Raw genomic sequence first — 20,013 nt, forward strand, 5'->3', positions numbered from 1 at the left:
GCCACAAACCACCACCCATTCAACATGAAAATGCTGACATTTCACCTGGACTTTAAAATCTCAGATGGCATAAACAGTTAAGAGTAATACATTTGTATGAACACATCTTTTGTCATATGCATGGTAAGAAATGCAAATATTATGACCATGCTTTTGTGAAAATGCAGTGATACAAAAATAAAGCGAAAGCAGAAATATCACATCATAAAAATTAACTGGTAACAAACTGGTGTCTTAGACATACCTTTGGATTCTGGCTTCTTTTTTCTACCTCCCTTTTTCCTTTTTTTCTTCTCCACAACTAGATGCTTTGTTTTCTTGGAGAAATGTTCCAGCATCTTCAGGAAAAGATGAGTAGTTTCAATCAGGTCTTTCAGGTAGGACCTTCAGAAAAACAAGAGGCCTAAGTTGGATTGAAATTGTTCAACCAAGCAATAGAAGCTAGCCATAAAATCTGGATCAGAAGGCAGCTGTAAGAATTTTTTTCAATACTGCTGAATGCAAAAGTTATCAAAGTAATTGTTCTAACGTTTCTCATTTTCTGTATCTTAATCCATATTTGATGGCACATCACCATTATTAATCCAGTATTAAAAGACCTTTATGCTTTCTGTCAAACTCTGTTCAGCACTTTGTAAAGTTTAATGTAAAATAATTAGATATTTATTTTTAGTACCAGTGGGCATAAATGAAGGCAGATTGTAATCATTTATTTATAAATTTAAAGGCCTTCATGCCTTCTTTCTTTTAATGGAGAAAATAGCTCTCAAGCTTAAGGAATTCTGAGCCTCTGTTCTAGCACCTATCTTTATAATTGCACCTGGATCAAGCCTATTTACCTGGATCAAGTCTATTTACCTGGATCAAGCCTCTTTACCTGGATCAAACCTATTTACCTGGATCAAGTCTATTTACATGGATCAAGTATATTTATTTGGATCATGCCTATTTACCTGGATCAAGTCAATTTACCTGGATCAAACCTATTTACCTGGATCAAGTATATTTACTTGGATCATGCTTATTTACCGAGATCAAGTCAATTTACCCAGATCAAGCCTATTTACCTGAATCAAGCATATTTACCTGGATGAAGCCTATTTACCTGGATTAAAACCTATTTACCTGGATCAAGCTTATTTACCTGGACTGTCTGTTCTCATCAAATCTTCGTAACATGGTCAGGAATATGTCTCGGAATTCCATCATGTAAAATATGTTGCCTGAAATCATGAAGAATTTTTTTTATAAGATTTCATTTTTGAGTATGAAACTTCAACATTGCATAGCTTGCCTTGAGCACAGTTAATTAGGAACAATCTCAGCAGCCTGTTTTTTTTCCACATTAGCTTGAAATATCAGTCCCTCTCAATCTGTTAAAAATATCGGCTTATGTGTTGACAAATTCAGAACGGCTCAAACAACAAAACCAGCTAAGATAAATAGCTACCAATTGAGTGTCTTTCATGCTCTACATTGTCTTTTTACGATAAAGACAAATTAGAGGCACAAACATATCTCAACCAAGTTTTTCAAGATGACAGTGTCCAATTGTAAGAAGTTTTTGCCCGTAATGTTACTACAAGCAATGTTTTGCAAGGCACTTAAGTAGTAATATTTACCTTCACTGGTTTTCTTGTCTGAGCCACTCTGCTTTCTTCAAATACTTGAACCAACTATTGCAATTTGCCATCATCACTGGGAACAAACCAGAAGCAGCCTGTATGCTTATAGTGTATGATGTTGAAATTGTTGGCATTCTGTATAGGAATTTCAGTAAACTGTGGTAGCAGTTGAATTAAGTAACGTTGCTGTAGGGTTTAATGCCATTTTTCATCACAAGATAGGCTACACATGGCAGCCAGCATAATGGTGGAGGAAGAACCCGGAAAAACCCCAGAAAGAAACACCGACTAACGAGAAGTTACTGGCAAGCTTTCACATAGCAAATATTTCCGAATCCAAGACTCGAACCCACACAGACAGAGGTGAGATGGCAGTGATCCATAATGATGAGCGCTTTAAACCATTCGGCCACTCGGGGCCCCGAATTAAGTAATGTAAACACTGTACTCTATAAATGGGAACTTCACTGATTATTACTCACTGTGATCAATAAACAGACCTATATATCTACCTCTACAATCAATATATAACACAAAACACCAATTCCAAACAACCAACTTAGAAAAGGTCAATGAAGCATGAACTACAAGTCACAGTGACCTATTTTTGGAAATATGTCATTGTACATATCACAAAATTACATAACCCTAAAAGTCAAGACTGGCTGAAAAACTGACAAAATCTTAGTTCAAAGTCATGGATGCTAGAAATGTAGGTCATAGGGACCTATTTTTGATGTCATGATCAAGTATAATGAATCCACAGACAAAGCCATATGACAGTAATCATCTGCCAAAGGTTAAACAGATGCTGAAGTGTGAAATATAGGTCATGTTGACCATTTTTGCATGCCAGTTTAGTTCTCTCCAAGTTGAACCCAAGCTTAACTACAAGACCCTGTAAGTGAGTGCCTAAGAAATTCAGCGCAGGTAATATAAAACAAAACTAAGGTATGATGAGAAATGGACAGATGAGTATGCAGATGAAGTTAAACCAAACATCCGTACTGTATTTACAGTGGATCATACAAAAGTAGTTTTTGTGATCTGCAAGGCTTAAGATAATGAAAAAGAGAATTTCACAACTGACCTGATAGAGCAACCATAAACAAAAACTTCAATAAAAGTTAACAGAATTAAAAGTTGCAATTTTTATGATGTTGGTTTCAAATTTCTGGGCACTAACTGCCCTTTTCTATGATAAAACGAGTGTTATATCATGATTTTATTTACCTGGGTTGATTGTGGTTTTGATTGTGGTTTTATGTCATTCAGCAAATGGGGTCCTATTTTGGGGGTGTATTTCTATAGAAGTAAATGGGATCCACATCTGCCCATATCTTGAAAGCTGACTTGCAAGTTATCTAGGCAAGCTAAAACTAGGGAGTGGCATCGAGTGCATTATATGTTTATAAACAAAACTTGTGTTATAAAATGTCTCAAAAAATGCATTCAATTATTGTGTCAGCTGTTTAAAAAGTTGCCCTGTACTTCATAAGCTACAATGTTTGCATAACGAAACTTGTCTTTATTGACAACTTGATATCAAGTGTACCCATTTATTTAGAACAGTATTTATTAATCCCTTTGTTTAAGAATAAACACTTGTGAAATGTTGAATTAACTTTTAAAAAAGTATATACATATTTATGTCATGGGTGGAAGCAATCTAAAACCACTTCAAAGTGTATAGATTTTGTTTGCCTTTTCTTGCCAAATATATAGTTGAATATCTATTCCAAGAGAAGAGTCTTTACATAGAAAAATATATTGCCCTTCACTAATTGCACATAAATAATAGCAGAATGCCAACTTAAAAATTCATCCAATACACAAAGAAAAAGGTATCTTGGTAGCTGAATTTTTAGGGTAACACGATTATTGAGGTCTTTGTGATTTTCTGAAACAAAAAGCCTAAGGCCGATTTACGCCATTTCATAAATTGCTGACAATTTCCCAACGCCTTGTAAACTTTTCACTGACTTTATCAGTTTCTTTCACTTGACTGTTATTGAGATTATAAAACTGTACAAGTATTTTCTTTTTTATCCAATCTCTCCAAGAATATGTAGCGCTACAATACAAAGAACAGTGCCATCCTAATATAAGGATCATGTCATTTTGAGCAGCAAGCATTCATTTTACAAAACCTAACAACCTCAAAGGAAAGTGAACTCTGTTTTCATGCACCTTGAATAAATGTACAAAGTTAACGGAAATATATACGAAAATTGTATTTAAATCCAGTGAAAGGTGAAGACCAACCAGAGAGCATTTCTTGCAATGAACCCTTCTTTGTTAAGCACTTACTGATAGATTGTTTTGATCTCCAAACTGCATGCGATCATCACTACAATGTTCAGCACATGAAGGAACTTTCTGATACGACAAATGGGTCTTGTATTTTACATTTTTTTTAAGGAAGTTAGCATGAAAATGTTTAGCTGGTGTGCAGTCCTATTTATTTTGAGTATCTTTTAAACAACATTTAATTACCCATGTCATCTTGTTGTAATTTACAAAGAACATTAACACACACACCCACTGATCGGAACACTCATATATTTCCAACATATTGTTATTGTATTTTTGTAATTTATCCCTCTTTTATAACGGGCCATTTTGACTATTCTTTTTTTTCATGAAATTTTGTGGTGCGATATATAGCCTTGCAGTACTGGTGCACCATAAAGTCCACAGTCAATCAATCAATCAAATCCACTGAGTGTGGGGTGGAAGGGATGTTAATAGTATTTTTTAGATAATAACAATCACAATAATAGCTGAGTTTCAAAAGTTGCCATGATTAAAATAACCCATGTCCTTGAATTTCAAAAGTTGCTATGATTAAAATAACCCATGTCCTTGAGTTTTAAAAGTTGCCATAATTAAAATAACCCATGTCCTTGAATTTCAAAAGTTGCTATGATTAAAATAACCCATGTCCTTGAGTTTTAAAAGTTGCCATAATTAAAATAACCCATGTCCTTGAGTTTCAAAAGTTGCCATGATTAAAATAACCCATGTCCTTGAGTTTCAAAAGTTGCCATGATTAAAATAACCCATGTCCTTGAGTTTCAAAAGTTGCCATGATTAAAATAACCCATGTCCTTGAGTTTCAAAAGTTGCCATGATTAAAATAACCCATGTCCTTGAGTTTCAAAAGTTGCCATGATTAAAATAACCCATGTCCTTGAGTTTCAAAAGTTGCCATGATTAAAATAACCAATGTCCTTGAGTTTCAAAAGTTGCCATGATTAAAAATAACCCATGTCCTTGAGTTTCAAAAGTTGCCATGATTAAAAATAACCCATGTCCTTGAGTTTCAAAAGTTGCCATGATTAAAATAAACCATGTCCTTGAGTTTCAAAAGTTGCCATGATTAAAAATAACCCATGTCCTTAAGTCACAATCAGTCTATCTCATATGAACTCCACCAATTTTCTGCTGCCATAAAGTTCGTCGGGAAAAATCACAAAGAATAATGATGGTAAACCATATAGTAAATAATAAAGATAAATTCAGATTAGGAAGTTCATAGTACCGTCAGATCTTCCCAACCTACACTGAAAACCAACCACTTGTCACATCAGCATGATATTTCTAAATCACTTGTCAAATAAACACAATTTTTTTTTCCTCAAAAGACTCTAACATACTGCTAAAACAGATACTTGCTTCAAATGAATTTATATTCAATTAAATTGAAACTTTCTAGTAACAACCAGAATTTCGAAACACTTCTAGCCTACTGTCATCTTGCCTAATGACTGGAATGAACCAACCATTACAGCTAGGGACAACTACTGCTTTCACAGGTCAAGAACTTACAAATATGCCACCATCCTATACACTGGGAAATTCTTCAACTGCAGAGAAGAAATTGATACATGATCCCTTTGAAATGTGACAAAAAAAGGCAAAGCTTCAGTAAATACAAAATGTTCTACACATTTTTCATTTAACAAAATCCATTCATCACATATTCATTTTCCTTTAATATTTTTCAAACTCAAACTTAACATAAATGATACCTGCACAAAAAGGGCAAACTAGTTGTTCTGAGTGTCCTTTATACACAGGTTTCACTGAACTTTGATTCTGAATTAAGTCCACCATCTTGAAATGTATTTATTGGAGGGGGTAGGGTGATGGGAAACTAATTTAACAACTACTGGACAACTGTCTCATGAAGCCTTCTTATCCCCCCACCTTGTAAGACTATACTCTGAAATATAAAAATTTAAGCAACCACAACAACAAAAATATGAAGAAAAAAATACAGTACATGAGATAATTACTTGAGGGGGATACAGTTAACTAAACTTCCACTGACAAATTAAGGCACAAAAAAACAAACTTTAACAATAAAGGTAAAGATACACTCAATTTTTAGCAAGGACTGACAAGACTAACACTTGATCGAAACAAAAAGATAGGTGAAATACCAAAAATAAGTTTAAACCAAGAATGAAACCGCTTTTCAATGAACAAAACTGCCTATGTCTAACTTGCATATCATCCAAGTGAAGGAGAAGACTATTCCACATTTAGGCTCTGATGTAGAAGTCCAATATTGATTCCAGGTCTTTTCCAGGTTTTTTCCCCGATGAAATTTTTTCAAGGTTAACATATGACCAATACTGAATGGAATTAAAGAACATTTTGGGATTATAAAACATGCATTTTCCAAATCTAAAGATGTTTCTCTTTCAAGACTCTCAAAAACATGTGTCAGAAAAGATGATCATGTACAAAACCACAAAATGAGTCACACAAAACAAATCTGACTATATTCCTATAAATTGGCATTTAAAGCCATTTCAATGTACAGAATTCAAAACCTGACTTTACTTTGTTGACCTGCATTATGTTGCTATGTAAAATAAACACAATCAGCATACATTTTTTTGTTTCCTTTTAAACCTTTAATTCTAAAGAATTCTAGAGCAATATATGTGCTTGTTATACAAAGTAAACATTTCTTATCACAGTATGAAAAAAAACAAATAAATGCAAAGTATTAGAATCTTATCTTGTAACGAAAAAAATTTAACCCTGAATTTATGTGCCAATAAAATCTCAAACAAAATTTTTCAACCAACCTAAACTCCTTAAGATGACTGGATTAAATATTCAATCATTTAAAGACATTTCCAAAAATGGCAAATATTATAACCGTTAGGTCTTTAATCTGCTGACAGACTAGATGAAATATGGCATAGATGAAACCTGACCTGGTATTCACCATTTGTGTTAATAGTCACATGACATTCACAAATCTCAAACAATGACATCGGAAGTCCAATAGTCACGCGATATCAACAACAAACTCCTTTATAATGTCGTTGTACAAAATTCAATTATATTAAATGAAAGTCTAATACCTTTTGTAAAAACTAGAAAGAACATATAATTCTCACCATATTTATTTCTAGAACAACTACAAGAAACTTTGCCAGTCTTATTCATCAAGCAGAGTAGTCTGGTTCCCCGCTTTGTATGCTCCCTGCATGAGAGAACACATGTCAACATGGTAGTCACGTGACACAACAAAACTCCAGACCAGAAGCAGGTCTCGGAATAAATATAGAGAATTTTGTGCTCTTTCGTTTTTGTTTTTTTTATTATAACCAGTACATAACTTTCATTTAATAATTTTGTTCTTCTACAATATTTCAAAATGACGGTTGTGAGATTCTGTGTGCTTGTGCAACTAGTAATTGAAATTGCTAGTACCAGCTTAAATTTCATCAATGCATTAGTTTTATCATCTTTCAGCAGATTAAAGATATAACGATTTGAATACTCACAATTTCTGAGAAAATAAATAATTTTCATATCGATTTTATGCAGGTATAACTCAATTTAACAACGTTCAAGTTTGCTAACCCATCCGCTAAGCAGTTATGCTTCAATGCCACCATGTTCTCCTCTTGTGATGCTAGACTGGTTTTCATACCTTCCATACAAAAAGATACGGATATCAAACTGTCTGTGAAACAAAAGTCTACTAGATGAATCTAATCCACTGAGCATTTGGATTGTCTCAATAAATATATTTATGGCAAGCACCCAAATGATCCATACTGCAACCTCCTAATATTCTGCTTAGAAATGGATAAATGTAACTCACTATCAGTTCAGTTACAACTCAATTACGTAATTGTTTCAGGTGACAAGTTGTGGAGGAAAGTTCCTGAATTTTGTCAATATTGGCACAATTCAAGGACATTTCATGGTATGAAAAATATTTATAATTTCTCTCAACTTTTTCCCGATTAGAGCGGGAACCCCGTTAGTTCCAAAACAGAAAGCAGTGCAATAGTAGCAGCAGGTATTACATAATTAAAATTAGTTCCATACATACACACACAAAAAAAAAAACATTTCAAAATGGTGGACTGAATCCAGAATCGAAGTAACTGTGAAACCTTTGTATAAAGGACAATCAGAGAACCTCAAACATTTGTCCACTTCTATGCAGGTGTCATTAAAACAAGGGTCAAGTTTGAAAAAATTAAAAGTAAATGTACATCTTATGACAAACCAATTGTATTAAAGTCAAAATTTGTCAAAAATTATTTACTGACATTTAGGTTTTTCTGGTCAAATTTGTAAAGGATAATTTATCAATTTCTTTACTGCAATTGATGAATTTCCCAATGCAAGCTTTTTACCGGTGAAGGCAGTAATTGTAAATAGCTGTGATGTTTGGTGCATTCCAATATGTAGCAAAACAACAGCTGACCTGAAGTTTTAGTAAGACTGAAATTCAACATAAAGGGCACTAACTCTTGATGATCCTGGAACTCTCCATTAGTTGTGGGTTACCCGACCGGTCCATGGAATCCAATGTCATTAGCAACTCCTGGTAGGCCTTCAGTGCCAAATGAGCTCTGAAATTTTTATTGAAAACCAAGAATCTTTAAAACTGAAATATGCAACATTTTTTACATTGTGAAATATCTCTAAAACATGAGGCAATGGATTTCAAGTTAAATGATTTTTGCTCTCATAAGCTGACAAGTTTCTTTCAGTCAGGTATCAAAAAATATTACAACACGGTGACATTAAATAAAAGGGTCAACATGGATGCAGCATCTATACTAGTAAATCTTCAAAGTTCATTCTATTACTAGTTGTCAGAAAAATTAGTGATGGTGAGTGAAATATTTCAGTTGGTCACCAAGCAACCTTAAGAATCATAATGCAGCCAATAAAAAATGAACACTATTCAATGACAATTGTATATCATATTTTATGCCAAAAACAATTAGTGCAGATTCTATTTAATTCATAGCATGATCCCTTTTCAAGTTGAAAGACTACCATATTAAATCACCATCTTAACTAGTGATAACTCTGGATCACAGCCTGAAATATAACAGCCCATTACATGACCTGTGTGATCAGCATCACCTGATTATATGGACACTGAAAAATGCAGACATGAAAACAAATACTGAAAAATTTGTTGGCAGTCAAATGACCATCAGCTGAACTATCATAAATGCAGATACAGCAAAGACTTGATTAAAATCATTATTAATATAATAAATAAATATTTATAAAAACTAAAAAATGAAAATAAAGGTCAAGGTACTTTATTAATGAACTTGAGGCCTGGTATTATGTAAAGAGTTGGTTTTGAGACACAATTAGAACTAAAAATTAGGCAGCAGATAACACACTTGCTGTTGTTGTTTTGTTGTATAACACCAATTCTCAGATCGGCTATACATGATAGCCAGTATAACTGGTTGTTGAAGAACATGGGAAAACCCCACCTTTCCTATATAAAAACGTCAAGTCATTGTCCTCCAGATTTCTTCCTGCTGGATCTCTGTTGAAAGTCATACACTTAAAGTATAAACATTTACCTCATTACACTTCAAATGGATTTCCGTTCACAATACCACCCGTAAAGCATATATTTAATTGGCATTACGAGATACCGGCTTTGGTCAAATCCTCTTGAGCACATTTTGAGAAAACGTTGTTAGAAGGTTTCTCTATTTTGGTAAGTGTGGCTATATTTGGTGGCAGACTGGCATTATTTGAACAAATTTTAAAGACGGTCACTCCAGAAAGCTTTCGGTCAAATGTGGTGAAATTCTTTTTAGCGATATTCGAGAAAAAGTTGTTTAAAGTGGGTGGGGGTCAAAATGGCATCAACACTTGAAGGTGGAATGGAATCATTTCTTGAACAATTTAGAAGACCTTCATGCCAGGATACAGTTCATCAAACTTGGTCAAATTCTGTTAAGCATTTTTTAAAGAAATTGTTTGACAGTATTTGATTTTAGTAATAGTAGCCATATTTGATGGTGGATCTGAATAATTTTAACAAGTTTGAAATACCTTTGGTCCATGATGCATCCCTCTCAAATTCTGATTTTAATGCATCCCTCACAAATTCTGATTTTAATGCATCCCTCTCAAATTCTGATTTTAATGCATCCCTCTCAAATTCTGATTTTAATGCATCCCTCTCAAATTCTGATTTTAATGCATCCCTCACAAATTCTGAATTTAATGCATCCCTCACAAATTCTGATTTTAATTCATCCCTCAGAAATTCTGATTTTAATGCATCCCTCTCAGATTCTGATTTTAATGCATCTCTCACAAATTCTGATTTTAATGCATCCCTCTCAAATTCTGATTTTAATGCATCCCTCTCAAATTCTGATTTTAATGCATCCCTCACAAATTCTGATTTTAATGCATCCCTCTCAAATTCTGATTTTAATGCATCCCTCTCAAATTCTGATTTTAATGCATCCCTCTCAAATTCTGATTTTAATGCATCCTTCTCAAATTCTGATTTTAATAATGTTGGACATATCTGAAGACAGATCGACATTTTTTAACAAATCTGAAATACCTTCAGGATGTGATGCATCCCTCTCAAATTCTGATTTTAATAATGTTAGGGGGCCCCAAATGGCCGAGTGGTCTAAAGCGCTCTCTGTTAAGGATCACTGCCATCTCACCTCTGTCTGCGTGGGTTCGAGTCTCGGATTCAACCAATGTGGGTATGTGAGAAAGCTTGCCAGTAGCAATCTCGTGGGTTGGTGGTTCTTTCCGGGGGCTTTCCCGGGTTCTTCCTCCACCATTAATATTGGCCGCCATGTATAGCCTATTGTGTGCTGAAAAATGGCGTTAAACCCTACAACAACAACAACAACAATTACAATGTTGGACATATCAAATGACAGATCAGCAATTGTTTTAACAAATTTGAAATACCTTCAGGATGTGATGCATCGCTCTCAAATTCTATTTATAGTAATGTTGGCCATAACTGATGACAGATCAGCAATTGTTTTAAACAAATTTGAAATACCTTGAGGATGTGATGCATCTCTCTCAAATTCTGATTTTAATAATGTTGACCACATCTGATGACAGCACAGAATGTTTTAACAAATTTGAAATACCTACAAGATGTGATGCATCCTCTCAAATTATATTTATAGTAATCTTGGAAATATCTTATGACAGAACAGCAGCATTTTTTAACAAGATGCTTTCTTTCAAATTTAAATAAATTCTGTTCAGAGGTTTTAAGGAGTTGTAAATAGCAACTATGAATGGGTGATGAATGAAAGATGCTCCACTATGCACAATGGATGATGTACAATGAACTAATAATAATAATAACAATAATAAAAAGAATAATAATAAGAATAGGAAGAAGAATAAATAAGGGCTGTTCCAGTAAAATATACTTGAGACCCAGGGATTTTTAATGTGGATCAGTCACTGACACATGCGATTTAAATTTTGTATTGCTTTAATATAAAGTCTGTAATCTGAGTACACTGGCACGTATTTGTTAAAACAGGCCTTCTCAGGGTACTGTGTATGTTTAAATGGAACAGCAGTAATAATAATAATAATAATAACAAGGGCTTCCTCTGTGTGGGTCACAAGAGCTGCATCATCTGCAAAAAGCATCTCCCTGATGAGCACAGCTCTCACTTCGGTTTTTGAGTGCAGTCGTGCCAGGTTGAACAGCCTCCCATCGGACCTGGTGTGTAGATATATGCCATCAGTGGACGAGTCGAAGGTGTAGGACAGGAGCAGGGAGAAGAAGATCCCGAAAAGGGTTGGCACCAGCATGCAGCCCTGCTTCACGCCGCTGTTAATTGGGAAGGAGGTTGATGAGGATACATCATACAGGACTGTTCCCTTCATATCTGCATGGAAAAAGATTATCATGCAGTTTGGTCTCATTATCAGCCTGGAAAAGACAAATGTCAGCGTGCAAGATACCACCATTGCCCCTTCCATCAAACTCAACGGTGTCACCCTGGAAGCAGTCAACAACTTTACCTACCTGGGGTCAACCATCGGCAACACTCTCTTGCTTGATTTGGAGCTGGACAGAAGGCTTGCAAAGGCAAACACCATCATGGCAAGACTATTGAAGAGGGTATGGGAAAACAACGCACTGACATAGCACACCAAGGTCCAAGTCTACCAGGCCTGCATTCTGAGCACCATTCTATATGGAAGTGAGACCTGGAGTACCTACATGAGGCAAGAGCACCAGCTCAACTCCTTCCATATACGGTGCCTAAAATGCATCCTGAAAATCAGCTGGCAAGACCGTGTTCCACACAGCGAGATCCAGCAGTGTGCAAGTACCCCCAGCATGTACTCCATGCTAAGCAAACGCCGCCTTCGGTGGCTGGGACACGTCCGATGCATGGAGGATGGAAGGCTGCCAAAGGACATCCTATATGGACAGCTGGCCACTGGCATGAGAAGAGTCGGCTGCCCCTCACTCCATTTCAAGGATGTGTACAAGAGGGACATGAAGGCATGTGACATTTCACCCGATGGCTGGGAAGTGCTGGCCGAAGACCGAGGCACCTGGAGACTGACGGTAAACAAGGGCCAGTTCGCGGCAGAGAAATGTGAGAGAAAGAAGAACGCGGCAACAACCACAGTAACTCAGACTTCCCAGTATGTCTGCACCAACTGCAACAGGGACTGTCACTCGTGTATAGGCCTGCACAGCTACAGCAGACGATGCCAACACCCCAAGAGCGCTATTCGCATGGTCTCTCGAGACTGAATCGCCAATGATGAATAATAACAATAATAATAATAACAAAAGTTATAAAAACAAAAAATAATACCTAAAGTGTTATAAATAAAAAAAACGTTGATAAGACTGCCAGTTTCTTTCCAAATATTTAGTCTATGTTGTAGTTAAAAATACCTGTTTCCCCAAATGATGGCCTCCTTTTTCTCCATCATGATCATCTCATAGTAGGTAAATAACTGTACTTGGATGTAATGAAAAGTTGGCACAGACATGGTTTCACTGGAATATAAACATAGAAAATAAACAAAGGTTCCTGTGAATCTTGCCATGATTTAGCTCCCCCCCCCATATATATATATATATATATATATATATATATATATATATATATATATATATATATATATATATATATATATATATGAATGATATATTTGTATACATACATACACCATTAATGTTGACAAATAATGATAATGCAAGTGAGCTAGCAAAATAATAAAGTGCTCCCTTATTACAATGCATTATAAAACCAGTCACAAGTAAAGCCACCTTCTACTGAGGTGTACTTCAAGAAACCTGTTCCACAGTAATGTGTCTTGTACATAAAAACACCAAATAATGACCTGAAAATAATATTAAAATTGGTTTTTATCAGCCAAGATGGAAATTGAGTCAATTTAAAAAAAAAAAGTAGCAAATGGTAGAACAATATGTACATTGGATTCATGATCTTATTAACATTGTGAGTGTCTTTGTGAGGTACCACCCAAGTTCATTGCAGTCAGTTATATGCATACCAAAAAAAGAGGGACAATGTAAAAGATGGAGTATCTAATAAATACACTACTGCAATTGGTTTCTTCTGAGTTGGGCAAAGAATCTGTGTGTCAGTCTAATGCAGATCAAGTGGTCACTAACACAGACACTGATCTGATGCTGAGTTGGACAAAGAACCTGTGTGTCAATCTAATGCACATCAAGTGGTCAATAACACAAGACACTGATCTGATGCTGAGTTGGGCAAAGAACCTGTGTGTCAATCTAATGCACATCAAGTGGTCAATAACACAAGACACTGATCTGATGCTGCACTGTCCTCCAGATCATAAATATAACAATCCAGATACCATCTTGTCTTTAGATGATATCATAAACAAAGCCACTGCCTGTACAAACTATTTTAAGCCGGGGTTAACCTATTTTTCATTTATCATTTAGGTTAACATAGTGATGAATTTCGATGAAAAGATCCAGAAATTTACTATTTCAGCAATGGATAGGCTAGCTTAGTTACTTAATGTTAAATTTTATCCATTACTTTTGGCAAGCAAAGTTATATCAAGAAATAGCCTTTCTGGCAGTTTCTAACAGTGGTGGCAGCAGTGATATCCAAGCTCTAAGGGGAAGTAATCCTCTGAAAAATTATGACCCAGACCCTGATCTGCTGGCACATTATGTGACGGTAGATCTGAGTCTGACAGCATACATTAAACACGAGTAACTACCAACTTCTGTATTAACCTACCTGACAAGGTCGACTTGTTTGCTGTGCAGACGGCAAAACTCCATGAAGAACCTCATTGCCCACAAGTAGTATGTCTCATCATGATCCTGGGTCTTTTCGTGGTTTAGCAAATTCTGAAAATACACCATGATTGAATGAATCTGATGAAATAAATACCATGTCTAGCCACCTATAAGTCATGTCCATCTGCAAGCTGCAGAACTAGATCTGCCATTGCATAATGCACCAGTAGATCTGGGTCTGTGCAGTTTGTTAGGCATAATCAGTATAACAAACAACACAGACCCTGATCTGCCAATACATTATGCAACAGCAGATCTGGGTCTAATTTGTTTGCAATTGGACTCTACTAACAAGTGAGTATATACAGTAATCATCAAATAAGTCTTTATTAAGTCAAATACTGATGAGTTAAAAATCGCCTGAATGCTTTAGTAAAAACAAGTTTAGTGGCCGAGTGGTCTAAAGCGCTCACCGTTATGGATCACTGCCATCTCACCTCTGTCTGCGTCGGTTCGCGTCTCGGATTCGGCTAATGTGGTTATGTGAGAAAGCTTGCCAGTAGCTTCTCGTGGGTCGGTGGTTCTTTCCGGGGTTTTTCCTGGTTCTTCCTCCACCATTAATACTGGCCGCCATGTATAGCCTATCTTGTGCTGAAAAATGGCGTTAAACCCTACAACAACAACAACCTACCGTATTTAAGAAACAAAATAAATTTGTACTGCAGTTGTGCTCCCCCTCCCACTGCATGTTGCAATAATATAGATAAATAAAACGCTTAATTGATAAAAAAAGAAAGAAACTAACCTTGTGTTGTTATCATTCACTCCTTTTTTCAACATGAGCATTAAAGAATAAAATATTTCCATGAAATCCGTATAAGTGGCGTAGACTTCCATACTGTAGCGTGTATCAATTTTTATGTCTGATAACACATACCACGTTGTTCACTGATATGAACATTGAGAAACAATTGTGTGTGGTTGTGCTCAAAGGTTTGAACATGTTATCCGACTGAAACTGGAGCCAACAAAATCGCAAACAAGAGGGAAATAATCAACCGATATCTTGAAGATGGCATACACGCATGACACGGTGTTGGGTGGAAAATAATCAAGACTGAATTATATCCAGGTCTACTATATGACAGTATGTCGCAAATAAAAATCGTCATTTGAAAACACATTAACTTGAATGCATGTGACAATCTTTTCACCAACTCGGGTTACAAAATTATCCTTACTATTTTACCGCAGATATCAATGCTCCTTTGTATTAATTGTAACTACATATGCCAAGCACATAGAAGCCCTGGTGGTGAATAAACACGACTGGCAGCAAGATGTTAACTCCTTCTCTGAACCTACCAACAGCAACAGGACATCAAAGACAAAAGGATATTTTTATTACAAAGCAAGCCGATCTCAGAAGCCGACTCTGATTACTTTATTTTGTAAAGGATATCAATACAACGGTTATTTTATTGCAAAGCAAGCCGACACCAGAAGCTGACTATGGATTCTGTGAAGTGAGCTGATCTTTTTTTTTTTTTGAATATACAAAGATGGCCAAGATATGGAAGTAAACTTGGGTTCATTTTCATTCACAGGAATTTTGAAAATAGATTGAAACAATGAAACAAATTTTAAAGGGACACAATATAGTGCTTTGTGCACAGATGTCTATGAGCCAGCAATATTTGGAGAAAATAAAATCATGTTTTGAATTCGTGAAGGCCAGAAGAGAAGCAAATGATTTCACAAATGAGAGGGAAATAATCAACCGATATATTGAAGACAACTGCCATTCACGTATGGCAGGGTGTTATGTGCAAAATAGCTAAGATTAATTTATATCCAGGTCTACTGTATGACAGTATCTCGCAAATAAATAACATTATTTGAAAACACATTCACTTGAGTGCAAGTGACAATCTTTTCGTCGGCGCGGGTTACAAAAGTATCATTACTATTTACCCGCAGACATCAGTGCACCTTTGTATTAATTACTACAGATACCAAGCACACAGAAGCCCTGGTGGTAAATAAACACAACTGGCAGCCAGCAGTAAACTTCGTCTTTGAACTTACCGACAGGACAAACAAAAAAAGGATAATTTTATTACAAAGCATGCCGACATTGGAAGCCGACTTTGGACATGGAAGCCGATTTTATTTAAAGGATATCAATACAAAGGTTATTTTATTGCAAAGCAAGCTGACCTCGGAAGCAGACTATGAATTCTTTTAAGTGTGCCAATTTTTATTTTTTTAGCTTTGAATATACGACGACAGCCGAGACATGGGAGCTAACTTTGGTTCCATTTCACCACTATTCACGAAAATTGTGAAAATAAAGTGAAACAATGGAACAGTTTTTAAAGTTACACAATATAGTGCTTCGTGCGCAAACATTGATGACCCAGCATCATCCAGAAGATTTGGAGAAAATAAAATCATGTGATGAATTCGTGAAGGCCATAAGAGAAACAGATCATTTCGCTGACAATATGATCATTAACATGGATGAAACTCTAGTGCACTTTGATCGCATTCCTGGATGGACTGACGATAAGATGGGCATCAAAAGTGTGAGAATTATCGAGTCTAGTGCAGATTTGAAAAAATCTTTTGTCCTTGCAGTTTCCTCTTCAGGTGGTGTGTTGCCTCTAACAATTTTTCACTGTATGAGACAGCTAAAAAAAATATTCATGTACCAAAATAATAGATCGTACGTGTGCAGGAGAAGGGTTGTGTTGATGAGATGCTGCTGCTGTGGATTAAAGAGTTTTATCTCAAGTATACAGTTTTATATTTTTTAAATAAAATTTCAGCTAGAGGTTAATTTCCGACATGTAATTTTCGAATGATTTAAAAGGTGTCCCACAACTTACGACTCAAAAAAAAACAGTGTCCTAGAACATACAGTGCACAAAAAAATTACTTTTAAAATTAATTTATGGTGTCCCAATAAATACGGTCTCCCAGCATATACGGTAAATACGGTACTTTTGCACCTTGCAATGATGTGATCATTACATTATGACATCAGTCATATGATGTCACTTCTTACCCAAGTGCATCATAGTGATTGGAATTTTGGGTATAACAGGTTAAGACTCCTGTTGAAATTATTAAAAAGAAAAACGGTTATACAATTTTAATGGGGAAAAAATTATATTGACAGTAAAAAAGATAAACAACCTTGGGAAATCATTAGCAATTTATGACATGCCAGGGTTCATACACCTTTGGTGTGACAAAATTCAAGGACTTTTCAAGGACTTTATCCAATTTTTTCAAGGACCCCGATGCCCAGTGCACTTTAGGTATATTTATCAATGGCCATTTAAAGGATTCGTGAGAATGTTGTAATTTCCTGACAATGGGCTTCCTAATATTTATGTAATAGGCTTGAGACTTTATAATAGAGACATAAAAAAATCTTAGAAGAATAACAACATTTCATTTCAAAGAAAAATTAATTCAGATCTTTATATGAAGAACAAAAAAAACCCTATAGACTACATAGCAAATAAGGTACACTAGGTTCAACAATTCTTTAAATTCTTAACTCAAACTACACTACAACTACTGGAGATCAGAGTCTGCTTTTATGACAGTCACAAATCATCGTATGAAGAACATAATACAATGGAAGGATAAAAAGTAGACAAAGTAGAATAGTCACAATCTTTTCTTTGAATTCTACACTCAAATATATAATTTGCACACATGACTTTTTAAGTACCAAGTTCTTTAACATGGTCAGCAATTTCCATTTTGACAGTTTCCATTTCTGACTGCTTGTGCTGTTTCTCTTTCTTTAATGCATTGGCTTGTGTAACAAAGGAGATTTTTCCAGTAGCTTCTGCTTTTTCATATAATCTGTCAGATGTTTTCTTGAGATGCTGAATATTCGGTAGTGATCCAAGTTTACGGAGATTGCCAAAGCCAACCTTCTCTCTCCGACACACTTCACGACTTAGCATATAGCGATTTGCATAATTTATAAATACCTGAAGTTGTCTGTTGCAGACAAAATCGATTTCTGGAATAACTTTGACACATGATATGATGCATTCACAAGGCATATTAAAATCGTCTGCCGCAAAAGTATGCCATGTGTCAATGCATCTAAAAAAAATATCTGCTGTCGTGTGATCGCCCATAGGTGCATTTACACGTAGTTGTAATGACATTGTTTAGCAAGCAGCTTTTCTGTTAACAGGCATGTGGCTGTAATTTACGCCCAAAGATTGGTCACGACACCAAAAAAGTCAATAAAAGACTTCCAGCATACTTCCAAATTTTAGATTATACGCTGAAAATCAAAAGCTTGGATGTAAATAAAGAACAAATTGTGACCATTTTTGTGTATATTCTTCATTATGTTTTGTTTCAAGAGTTTGAAAAGCTGATTCACCAGGATTTAAACTATGAAGATGTACCGCTGCTGCAGAAAATCAATTGATAAAGAAGAATGATCATCGGAAAAGATTCATGCACTTTTTAATGCTCTATAATCAGGTCTGTACGCAATTATAAACATCTGATTGGTCACATGTTCGAAACCACCAAACAGCAAGCAGTTGTATTTCCATCACATAACGTAATGGTATGAAAAGAAACTTTTATGCATTTGTTTGATTAATTTTATATTTTTCAAGAAGCAAGGCTTATTTTCCAGTACTTTTCAAGGTAAAAATGATTGTCATGTACTTTTCAAGGTAAAAATGATTGTCAAGTACTTTTCAAGGTAAAAATGATTGTCAAGTACTTTTCAAGGTAAAAATGATTGTCATGTACTTTTCAAGGTAAAAATGATTGTCATGTACTTTTCAAGGTAAAAATGATTGTCAAGTACTTTTCAAGGTAAAAATGATTGTCAAGTACTTTTCAAGGTAAAAATGATTGTCATGTACTTTTCAAGGTAAAAATGATTGTCATGTACTTTTCAAGGTAAAAATGATTGTCATGTACTTTTCAAGGTAAAAATGATTGTCATGTACTTTTCAAGGATGAATAGAAATTGAAGTACTTTTCAAGGTACCGTGTCATCCCTGTGTGCTGTATATCAGATAAGTGAGGTTTCTGCAGTAGAAACTGATTTGATCTCAATATATGTGCGAAGCGTGAAAGATTTCACTCAATCACATACACTTTCCCAGTATAAAGCCTTTTCTATCTTGATCTCAAACAAGAAACTGCAAATGCACATTTTTAGCCCTCAGAGCTTTATTTTACTGCAAGAAGTGTTTGTTTTGATACATAATTCAAGCAATAACAATTCCACAATATGGTGAATCGCATCTGCTCTCTTGCTGCGAGATCCCCAAATCAAACACTAACCTTCACCCCATTAAGAGGACATTGAGACATATTTTTACCTGCTTAGAGTAGTACTTTTAAACATAAATACATCTATCAAATCTCATGACTAGATGTAACAGATTTGGAAATGGTCAAAATGCCAAAACATTACTGCCTTGGTTACAGTGGAATCATGATTTGTTTTCAGTAACTGCTAAGTCTGGTCACCCCACCCCCAAATACTTGGTTCAATAAGTATGCCAGAATAGGACTTCATTCTGGAATATTCTATGCTGGATCCTAATTTCATTCACATTTAATTTTACAGCTGCATTTGTTTTCTTATTAACTCAGAATTTTCTTTTGATTCTAATGACTATAGCAATATACACTAGTCTGTACATGTCTGTCAGATTTGTTTTTTTTTAATTAAAAAAATGATTATTGCAACATTTGCTTGACTGTACATGTCTGCCAAATTTG

The 20,013-nt window shown here is 35.3% G+C and overlaps 1 protein-coding gene across 2 annotated transcripts in view; it reads right to left on the reverse strand.

The window, feature by feature from the left end:
* Positions 1 to 20,013, reverse strand: part of LOC149791711 (protein timeless homolog) — a 133,060-nt gene that overhangs the window by 67,998 nt on the left and 45,049 nt on the right. For both annotated transcript variants that reach the window (XM_089970219.1, XM_089970220.1), the window contains exons 12-16: positions 14,219 to 14,331; positions 12,865 to 12,969; positions 8,421 to 8,524; positions 1,145 to 1,223; positions 245 to 384 (exon numbers count right to left, since the gene is read on the reverse strand). In XM_089970219.1, the coding sequence (XP_089826345.1) occupies positions 245 to 384; positions 1,145 to 1,223; positions 8,421 to 8,524; positions 12,865 to 12,969; positions 14,219 to 14,331 (541 nt within the window). The remainder of the gene's footprint in view (positions 1 to 244; positions 385 to 1,144; positions 1,224 to 8,420; positions 8,525 to 12,864; positions 12,970 to 14,218; positions 14,332 to 20,013) is intronic.

The sequence above is a fragment of the Sinohyriopsis cumingii genome, chromosome 9, assembly GCF_028554795.1.
Source record: "Sinohyriopsis cumingii isolate HCF-2022 chromosome 9, ASM2855479v2, whole genome shotgun sequence".
In the NCBI taxonomy this organism is placed as follows: domain Eukaryota; kingdom Metazoa; phylum Mollusca; class Bivalvia; order Unionida; family Unionidae; genus Sinohyriopsis; species Sinohyriopsis cumingii.